The sequence below is a fragment of the Harpia harpyja genome, chromosome 10 (genome assembly GCF_026419915.1).
Source record: "Harpia harpyja isolate bHarHar1 chromosome 10, bHarHar1 primary haplotype, whole genome shotgun sequence".
In the NCBI taxonomy this organism is placed as follows: Eukaryota; Metazoa; Chordata; class Aves; order Accipitriformes; family Accipitridae; genus Harpia; species Harpia harpyja.
Window position 1 is genome coordinate 8,678,110 of NC_068949.1, and position 10,942 is coordinate 8,689,051.

Below are 10,942 nucleotides of genomic sequence, written 5' to 3' on the forward strand. Positions count from 1 at the left end.
CAGTATGTGCTATCCATGAGATGCCTCTATTAAAGCTCCACTTGCTATATTCTCCCTGTAAATATAGAAAGGTTTCCAAGCCCTGGAGAGAGCAGGCAGTCCTGCTCCAGTGTATATAACAGTATACCATGCTCCTCACATCTTTAATGGACAATTTTAATGGACCCTCACTCTTTCAGAGATACAGCAGCATCTCTTGGGAGGGGAAAAGCAACATGAAGCTGCTTTGACTCGTCCTTCACAGCTCATCGTCTTTCAGGAAAGCCATCAGCTGTGTTTTAGGCCTATATGTAATTTCCTGTTCTAACTGACATTTAAACTAAATGAAAAGTTATACCTGCTCTGTTACACTGGAATCGAATGCGTTGGAGTGCATTGCCAAAGGCGCCTGCAAAACAAACAGGTGTCTTTATCAGCTAGGCTCAACAGCAGAGAAGGATTCAAATGAGCATTTTTATTTAGCCCGACATTGTTTAAATCAGTTCATATATGCTACAGTGAAACATTTTCCCTTGACACAAGTTTTTGGGGATTTATTCAAACTTCTACCTGAGAAGAGAGAAAGCCATTTGATAACAAAGCAGATCTCATTAATCTAATCATCGAGCAGCAATCAAAACTGAAGCTGCTGGAGGCAGCGAAGCAGGAGGTTAGTGGGGGACAGCAGACCTAGTCCTGGTCACAGGCTCGCCAGGATGGCACTCAAGCCTGAGCCGAATCCAGGATTGTCCCTCCCTGGCTGCATGGCATCTCTGCTCTCCCAAACCACCAAAGCTTTGGTTGACCTTCTTGCTATGAGGTCTGGGCACAGCCACAACCACCTTCCTGGCAGATTTGACTTCAAAGAGCTCATCACTCAGGAGCACTAAGCCACTGGCATCTCGGGAACCCCAGAAAGATTTGGTTTGGAGGGTCTCTGGTGTGCTCTCGGCACAGCCAACATTACAGCTACAGCAGGTTGCTCAGGCCTGTGTGCAGGCGAGTTGGGGCAGTCCCTGAGGATGAAGAGCCCACAAGACACAGCATCAGCAGGACAGGTTTGGGCACTGACTCACAAAGTCCCTTTCTTACTCAGGTACTTGATCACCACCTGCTCTTTCCACCTCTCAATACCCCACTGGACACAGCCAAGAGATTTGGTTCCACTACTGGAGAGGTTGCTCCCCCTCCCTTTTTGCACAAAGCTTGGGCTTTGCCCCAGACGTGAATTTGATCCAAAAATATAAGCATCACCATTTGTGCTTGCAGATCCCTGCAGTTCGGTCCGGAGCATCTTAGCTCCTGCTACCATGTGTGCGGTCCTGAGCTCAGCCTTCCTCCCTCCAGCTTTTTTAGCATCTCCTTCATGAACATATGCTTCCTTTGTGACTACAGGGGTTTATTACTAATGGAACAAATATGCTCAAAGAACATCCATGAGCAAAACGTAGAAAAACCCTATAAAAAAACCAGCAGTCCTCATCTTTTCCAGGCGGGAGGTCATGGCAGAGGGTAAAGCTCTTTAAGAAGCCCTTTGCCAATCTCTGTTAGATATTTTCCAGGACCTGCATCAACTCCACAGGCAACCAAATGGATAACTTGGGAAGGCTTTTTCCCCAAAGTTTCTCATTAATAAAGCTGCAAAGAGGGACTCGCAGTCTTATCTTAGTCCTTTCTATCTCATTTTACTTGATACACTTCACCGCCTGGGGGATTTTCGCTAGAGAATTACCTTTTCCATGGTACAGTTCTGACAAAAATGACACTTGCTGTGACTAAAAAGCAGCTAAATAAAGAGCGACTGTGGCCAAGCAGTTTACGATACCATATATGCCCACATCTACATGCTGCTTTTAAAAATGCAGCGGCAAGTGAGACACGGGACCCTATTTCTCCTCCAAACTAAGCAAAGTCTGCAAGCTGCTGCGAAAAAATAACGCAACGCATTTGCTAGATCCTGTCTCCCTTTCATATTCTTTTTTAAAAATAAACTCATGTCAAAGATCTGAGAGAGAAAAGCAGTTTATCATGACCTTGCCTGGGAGCACAGCTATAGGTTTAAAGCTTACATTTAATCCCATTTTCAGGGATTCGTAACCAAAGCAGGTGAGCTCTGGGCAAGCAGAAGGTGCGTTATACGGTAATCTGGCAGCTGCCTGAAAATCTGTCTGCCTGCGGTTTAGTCCCCCAAGGGAGGCACCAAAAGCCTCATGACTTGAAGCATTTAAAAATAGGCAGAAGGAAGAATTTGCAATGACGCCGCTGGGAACAACTCTGCGTCAGCTGGGGACGGGCAGTGGCAGCTCATCCCCTGCCCGTCCCAGGCCTGATCCTGCCCCCGGGGACCAGGTAGTCACCCCCTGCCCAGCATGGTGTCAGTACCAGCGTGCTGAGACCCAGCAGGTGATGCACGAGCTGTTAGCTGTGATGGTGACAGCCAGGTCTGGGATGTCGTGTCACAGTGTTGTAGGCTTTCCTCGGTGCAAAACCAAGCAATAAATAGTGAAGCTAAATATTTCAAGTTTTCATTAAAAACCACCTGGAAAACTTTTAGTTCTGCCATCTCACCCGCCCTTTTTCACAAGAGCCAGGGATCATATAAAATAATCTAATTTTTTTACATTTATAGATAAATACATCTTTGATATTATTTTTGCAGGAGGCGGAAGGCAAAGCTCAATTTAGCTGCTTTTGCTGTGCTGCTGTAGCGGTGATGCTGTTCTGCCCGCAAGGAAGTGCCAGATATGATGGAAAAGGCGTTGTCGGTCGCCAGGGCTGCTGGTGACAGACAGACGGACGCCTAGCCATAGCCGGCAGAGAGGTGCCATCCAATGCCCTTCTGGAGCGTGATTTCCCTGCGTTGCAGCTCACTTTTCAGGTCTCCTGTGAGCCAAAGGAAAGCAATGCCTGGGGAGGGGGGGGAGCGGTAACTTCAGCCCATTAAAAATTAAAAGAAGGGAAATGGTTTCAATCGATCAACCATAACCGTTTGTTCCTCTCTCAAATCCTTCTGCTTATTTTACTGACCTCAGCCCTCTCAAGGGACCCAATGACCCATGCCATACCTCGTCCTACGGTGTGCAGCAACTTGCTTGTCTCCAAAACTTCACTCAATATCCTTCACTGCTTCATGCCATAGACTGAGTTGCTGCATCCAAATAATTTGAAAGGAGATTGACCAAGCAAAGAGTCCAGCTCCCATTTCAGTCGCTCCCTTTACAATATTTTCTGGCTCTCCCCAAAGTTAAATAACACCTGGTCAAACTTCCCTCCTTCATACTTTCCTCTCTTTGGGTCAGCGACACACTACTGACACTACAAGCAACATGAGCAGCATTAATTCCTCCTATGTCAATATAACTGAACCTAATAAAATCCTTGCGATCTTTGGTGTCAATTGCCCAGGGACAAAGCATCCAAGGAATGTACTGTCACAGGGCGCCAGGAGCAAATGGGAGCCAATCAGTGATGCGTAAATGAGGGAACAGAGGCATTTTTTAGGGTAGTAACTAATGTCAAAATTACTGTGGTCCCCCATACCCTTCCTCTGAGCTTTGGAAAGTGATGCTGATTCTTACAGAGATATTGCTGAAGAGAAATAGCAGACACACAGAGGACTCGGAAATAGCAAAACCTGCCTGTTTAAACTATTTAAGGCATAACTGCTTAGCAGTATCAAATATTAGATGAGTTGTGGTCCCAAAATGTCCTTCCCTTAACTCAAAGGCTGTCCTTAGCTTAACTGAAGTGTTACACATTTGCAGCAGTTTATGTATTTGCCCCCCAATAGTAAAAAAATAAAGCAGATGCTCATTTTCCAGCCTCCCAAGGCCTCGAGGGACGGTGGTTACAGGTACCAGGGAAGCAGTTGGGTTGTTATTCACATGGAGGCCAAATGCAGGATCGATATTGCTTTAGCGGCTGGCAGATGATGAGATCATGTCTAAATTAATGCAACTCAGCCACCCGGCTGGGAGCTGAGTTCCCAGAAAGAGGGCTGGGGGAGGAAGGACACAGCCCCGGCTGCCCCAAGGAGGGAGAAACTCTCTCCTGCCGTGCTCGGGGTGGTTGGAACAAAGCATGGGTGAAGCCATCAACAGACCAGCCCTCCCCAGCTCCGGGGGTGATGGAGATAGCCACAGCACGTGAGCTGTAAGCCAAAACAGAGTTATGGGGAGGGATAAGTGTTAGAGAAGCAGAAGATCATGCAGGGGATCCCTTTGCTTTAGGCTGGTGCAACCCAAGCAGCCCGGTCCAGCTTTAAGGATGACCTGGCCTTGAGTTTTGGACTAGAAAGCTCCTGCATTGCCTGGTTTTTACCCTCTGTGTGGTCAGTCCTGGCCTGAGCGGTACCCAAAACCCAACTTTGGCAGCCATGAGATGGGTTGATCCTGCCATCATCAAACACCAGCTTATCGCAGGCGTTGGAGCCAGGAGCTATATAAAGTTGAGAGCATCCACTCCGATCCTCCATCCACGATACCATATAAACCACCTGAAGCCTTTAATACTGAGTTTAAACACCACGGGTGAACAGCTCCCAGCACAACACCCCTAACACCTCAGACAAGGTGGAATTGGGGAAAATGATAGATTCATGCTGGGATTTCATCTGAAAAACCATCTGCAGGATGACTGGGCCAGGGCTGGGAAGCTGAAACTACAATACACCCCAATACCTCGCCTTAAATGTTAGACCCCACTGCCATCTTGTGGCAAATCCTTCCCAAAATAAAGTAAAAGAGGGGCAATCCCGTTAAAAAATTGCGGACAAAGTTAGCTGGTGCAGTGAGGAAGGGTGGGTAAGTTATTGGGAACAGGGTGGGGAAAGCCATCACTTCTCTTAAATGATGCTGAGACTGAATCTATAGCACTGTGCCAGATACAAACTGATGCGGAAAAACACAGAGACAGGATGGTCCAAACCAAATTTGCAAAGTTGAGGATATAATCACACACAGAAAATGTAATTGCTTGTAAGGCCGTGACTGCCTTTCAGTCGTGGCTCTGGCACATTAATACCAGCAAAGATTTAGTCGCTGTTTCAAAACATTTAACTGTTTCCAAAGTAATTTAGCGTCACCATAGTTCAAATACAGCTTGTCGACCCCAATAAACAGGATTAAGCTGGAATTAGGTATTGCACCTCTGAATTAAAGAATGCAGTTGCTGAAATTTACCAAGAGGATGATTTAAAAGACAGGGATTATGGCTCACATTGATCGTTCACATGGCACAAAGCATCTTCGGATGCTGAAAACCTGCAGATTAGCACCCCTTGAGTTTTCAAAAAGCACCTCACTGCAGGAATGAGGCAGTTTTGAAAATCCCGGCGGCCGTTATCTGGCTGTTAGTCCTAGCCAAGTGCTTTGAGTACACCTTGGCATTTACTTTTTGCATCATTTATCATTTACAGCGCTCGCGCCGTGGCAGGGCCTTTGCTTAGCAACTGGGGATCACTTCCTAGGAACCGCTTTCCGAGGCATTAGCAAAGGGCCTCGATTGCTGTATCATCCAGTCACGCCGCGGATGGCTCTTACCGTGCTAGAAAAAAAACAACAACGAATTGTTTTTCATTCTTTGTATTGCAATAAGCAACTGCCAGATACTGCATCAGACAGCATCGAATCCATGTGTGATCCAAAACGCTTACTGGGTTTAGGTACAAGTGAATAAAAACTCACTGAACGAACATAAATTAACAAATCATTTACAAGAAGTGCGTCTCTTTCCTCAACACAAATCTCCACTAGCAGGAACAGATCAAGAAAACAACAGGGAAGAATTATATCTTGAAAAACAGACATAGAAAGTGGCAGCGTCCTGACTATTTTGAAAGAAAATCTGATTTATATCTATACACCTGACCATCTATGCAGAAATGCTTTCTTCCATTAAAATCTATACAACTAAGTTATTAGAAGAAATAATGGCATAAACCCCACACTTCCAGACAAAAGATAACATGTCTTTCAATACCTTTCTGTTTTCACAGCCCTTTCTTTGGGTCTTTGCAAGTCTTTACAACTTTGACCCTGCTACACATTACAGGGATGGGTTACAAGAGGCATAATGTATTGCCAGAGACAAACTCTATTTTTTGCTTTCAGCTGGGATTTAACTAGTTCTTGAGTTTCTATCATCCCGTTTACTAGTTTCAACTTCTTGAGAGTTTTAAATGTCAGTGTATATTACAGACATGCTTGCCCTAAATAAAATTAATTACATAGTCGATAGCTATTTCTTTATCCTCAGAGATGAAAAAGCATTTGAAGGTTGATCTCGGACCTGGATAAAAATGTTTCTACCAGCATTAATTTGAAATCAACGCACAAACCAAACAGGTCTAAACATCATATTGGGGGGTTTATGGTATGGAAGTTGTCTCTGGGTTTTACAAAAGAGGCTTTACCTGTGTCCCAGCCTCTCAGGGACCTGAAAACTTGTGGAATGAACAGTTTAGATGATGCTACCAGCTGCTGTTGCTAAAACACAGGCAGGAGACTGTTACATGTCTATAAGTTACCCCCATAAATAAATAGGCCAAAACGCTGTCAGCAGTTTTTAGATGCAAAGGCCAGAGAAACCCACAGAGACATTAAAGAGAGCTGGCACCAGACACCCACTTGCACCTCCGGTCGGCATCAAAAACTGGGAAACATCATCATCCTCTTGGCAGAGACCGACTGCAGCAAAGCCCTTTGCCCCCAGTGCCCAGGATGCCGTAGCAGCAACCTGGAACCGCATTGACGGGCGAGACGCCACCAGAGAAAACACACGTTTATTTAACCCACTGGTTGGTATTAATCTGGGGGCAATAAGGGGAAAAAAAGGCAGGTTGCGGGTGCAGCATGTTCCATACACCGTGCAGCTGCCCATTGCTCTTCCAGCGATGAGAAGAGAGAAGAATTAAGCAGACCTTAATTAAAACCTGAAAGCAATCCCAAACTGGCTTGGTTACCATTGTCATGGCTACCATGAGCGAGACCGAGGTATGGGAAGATGCCGGAAGACAAAGTGCCAGCCCGGAGGGTGATGGAAAATGCCCACAAGCCCCACCGAGAGTTTTCCCTGCACGCTGAAACAACATCTCTGGGTGATGGGAACGCTGCAGGACAGGGCAAATGACCTTCACAACATCACCCAGACGCAGCGTTTTCTGGTGCCGGCCTGCCAGACCAAGCTGGGAACAGCAGGGGAAAGTCTCAGGTGAGGATTAAACCTTGCTAGAGCTGTAAGCAGGTTGAATAATTTCTAAATGAGCTATTACACAGGGGTGGGCACCAGCGTCCCTGCCATTACCACAGGTGCCAGGCTGCTGTCACCTTTCCCTGCGGTAGTCGAGGCTTGGGACGATCACAGCCTTCAAAAAAAGCAATGGCAAAGGAAAAAGTTGGACCTGGGTTTCTTCTCTGGCTGCAGTATGCAGTCTCAGCTTTGGGCAGGGTGTGCAAAGGGATGCACTAACCTGGCGAAGGATGGACTGACATGCTCTGCTTGCGTGGCCGGCAGTCATGCACCTCCCTGGGCATAGCGATTTGTTTTATTAAATCCCCCCGTAGAGTCAGGAAAAATAATAATAGTTTTTTAAAAAGCCCAAAGCCAAGTGTTCCTGGTTTATCTTTAAACAAGTAATAGTCTCGTTAATAAAGGGCAGGGGACAACTGTGGAGGAAAGGGCAGGAGTTCGGTCTGGGTGACAGCAAGGTACATTTTGTGAGAAGATTGAGGAGAACTGTGTGGATCCACACCCAAATACACCTGACTATGAGAAATATTGTCAGGAATGATTTTGCTGAAATAAATTGCTATGCATGGAAGAAATCAGACCGTCTCTTACTTGGCGAGGGCTGGCGACGGTGTCTGCCGAAAGGAGGGTGACGTTGGGTCCCGCGTGCTGCAGTCCCACCGAACTCACCGGCTCCCACAGCAACTTCCCCGTCACACTTGGGATCCCCCCGGGGACTGGAGCAGCACCGCGCTCCCCCGTTTTCACACGGTGTATTAAGGCAAGAGAGTCGTGCACTTGGAACTGCCTGAGCCCCCAGATTGAGTGATGCAGACCCCCCCCCCAAAATACCAACCCTCTCCGTGGGTGCCTGACACCGGCACAGGGGGCTAACCAGAGGCAAAGCACCGGTGCAAAGCCCACGGGTGGAGGAGTGTGGGCTTTAATTTTGGGCGAGCGCGTTAGGAGGATGGGGTCAGGAACGGGGGGGGCAGCACCTGCCCCGGGGAAGGGACGGGGGGGGGGGGCTGCCCGCCCGGGCTGGCTCTCAGGCAGTGGCCAAACAACTTCCCCGGCTCTGCTGCAAACTTTTTCCCAAGGACCGGGGGAGGCGCCGCCGCCGCCCCCCCTCCGCCTCCTTCCCCCGGGGAGCCGGAGCGGGGAAGGGAAGGGAAGGGAAGGGAAGGGGGGGGGGGCGCCGGTAATGGGTTATCCGATCCCCCGCAGGGCTCCTTCCCGGCGGCTGAGAGCCCCTAATGCACCCGGCGCTTCCTCCAGCCCCCCCCGGGCACGATCAATGCCACTTCTCCGGGGACCCGAAGCGGGTCGGGGGGGGGGGGGGGGTGTTGTGGGGGGATGCGGAGTCCCACCGCCTCCCTCCCGGCCACCCGACTCGGGAAGGGGTTCTGGGGGGGTTGCCCGTCCCTACCTTTCGGCCTTGGTGAACTTGCGGAAAGCCTGGCGGAGGTCGTGGAAGGAGCGGTAGGTCTGCGGCTCGGCCGAGATGCCCTGAGCGCGGGTGGTGCGGGGCCCGATGTGCGGGCTGGGGGCCGGCAGCACGGACTGGCATTTGTGCAGCCGCCGGCGCAGTTCCTGGATCTCCTCGTCCTTCTCCCCCAAGCGCCGCTCCAGCTCCTTGATCCGCTCCTCCTTCAGCAGCAGCAGCTTAGTGAAGTCTCCTTCCAGCTCGGTCATTTTGGGGGGCACACCCCCCCCTCCGTGGGTGCTAGCGCCGAGCCGGTCCCGGGTCGGGGCGGGCAGATCTCATCGAGAGCAGCGGCCGGATCCGCTCCCCGGGAGTGGGGCGGGTTTGGGGTGGGGGGGCGGCGGCGGCGGCTCCTGCCCGCCCCGGGTCAGGGCAGCGGCCCCGGCATCCCCAAACGCTGCCCGGCGCTCCGCCGGCAGCCGGTGAGCGGGAAACCAGGAGGGAGGGCGGGGGGGGGGAACAACCCACCCTTAAAAAGAGAAAGAAAGAAGGGAAAAGGGGAGGGAAAAGAAGAAAAAAAGGGAAAAAAAAAGACAAGAAAAGGGGAAAGAGCTTTTGTGCTACTCTGCGAGGCTGGGATCCTGGAAATAGCAACAATTACCATGTGATCGGAGGGTGACGCAGCTCCTTGTAACTGGAGCCGAAGACTTGGGATTCAAACAAGAGCAATTCATAAATATTAAATTGCCTTCTGCTAATGAGCCACGTGGAGCCGCCCCCGGCCCCGCCCTCCCTCCCGGGAGCTCAGCATCTATTCCTCCCCCCTCCGGGTCACCCCACATCCCACGCTGCTGCCTTACCCCTCATTGCTCCCCTCCTCAGCACCCCAATCCCTCTCAGGTACCCCCCCTCCCTGGAGCACCCGACCTCTGTCCTTGCCAGGGCACCCTACGTGCCACCCTCCATCTCTCCCTGCCAGGACATCCTACCTACCTCCCTGCTGGGGCACCCCACATCCCACCCATCAAGGGCTCCACATCCCTTCCCGCCAGGGCTCCCTGTTCCCCACCCTCCTCCAGGTGCCCCACATCCCTGCCCTCTAGGTCACCCCACAACACATACCAGCCACCCCCATCAGCCTATGGGACACCCAATTTCCCCCACACAGGAGGTACCCCTCATCCCAGCATGCATAGATGGTCTGCACCCCGTGCCGCTGAGGGAGCGGAGCCCCAGCACCAGGCACACAGACGCTGGGGTCCTGGTGGTACCTGGTCCCCCAGGGGGGATGCTGGCTGGGGGCTGGGAAGGGCAGGCAGCCCCAGTGCTTGCCAGCAGGTCCCAGGAGGCAGGAACTCACCCTTCCTGGACTTATTTGGAAGAGCCCATCACACACATGAATTTTTAATGCCAGCTGGCAAAGGGCACCATCAGTTCCCCTATCACATTTCCCTCCCAAGCCACCCTCGCTTCCAGGAAGGAAGAGCAGGAACCCCCTATTGCAGGCAAAAAAGGGGGGCCTGGCCCAGCCCACAGCCAGGCCTCGAGCTCAAAAGGAGCCCAGGAACCCCCCAGGGCCCACACCCCAACCTGGGGCAGCCGTGGGGTCTTGTCCCCTGGGTTTGGGACACACAGGCCTGCTAGGGCAGGGCAAGGACAGGGCAAAGCATCTGAGCTGGGCTTCGAGGACAAGGCTGTATCACAGAAGTCTTAAATTAAGGTGGAAAAATCAATTAGCAGCCTCTCTTTTAATGAGTTGGAGGTGGTGGGGTGTTTTCACACACTTTTCTATCTGTCCCTCCAGCCTTTCATGTGTCGTTGGAAACCTCTGGGATTAGAACTGCTCCTGGTTCCCATCCTCAGCCCAGGTGCATCCGTGGGACCAAGGGGTCAGGCAGGGCTGAGGGGGGCAAGCACGGCGGGGGGGGGGGGGGAGAGAGAGAATTAAAAAAATATTAATAATTGCACTTTGCTTTATTGAAAGGCAAAGAGCGCCATCTCGTGTAGGAAACCATCGTACAGTGTGGGGCAAAGATTTAGACAGACGGACAGACCCTCCACACACTGCTCCCAAAGGGAAGGGGTGATGCTGAGGAGGGGCAGGCAGGAGCTCGGCCACGCACTGATGCTCAGCACCTTCATGATATATTCCCCTGTTAAAATCTTGTTTCTTAAAACAAATGCTTCATTTAGGAAAACAGGAACACCGTCCCTGCACTCCTCAGGGCCTTTTTGAAAGTGATTGCTGCCGGGAAACTAGAGAAAGAAACGCACCAGGAAAATACATAATTTCCTTATAAAACACATAAT

At 50.6% G+C, this 10,942-nt stretch overlaps 1 protein-coding gene across 1 annotated transcript in view; it reads right to left on the reverse strand.

Moving 5' to 3' along the window:
- The window catches only part of PRKG1 (protein kinase cGMP-dependent 1), a 534,317-nt gene extending 524,955 nt beyond the window's left edge, over positions 1-9,362 (reverse strand). The window contains exon 1 of the mRNA XM_052799366.1: positions 8,636-9,362. Coding sequence (XP_052655326.1) covers positions 8,636-8,901 — 266 coding nt within the window. The 5' untranslated portion in view covers positions 8,902-9,362. The remainder of the gene's footprint in view (positions 1-8,635) is intronic.
- Positions 9,363-10,942: the final 1,580 nt, after the last annotated feature.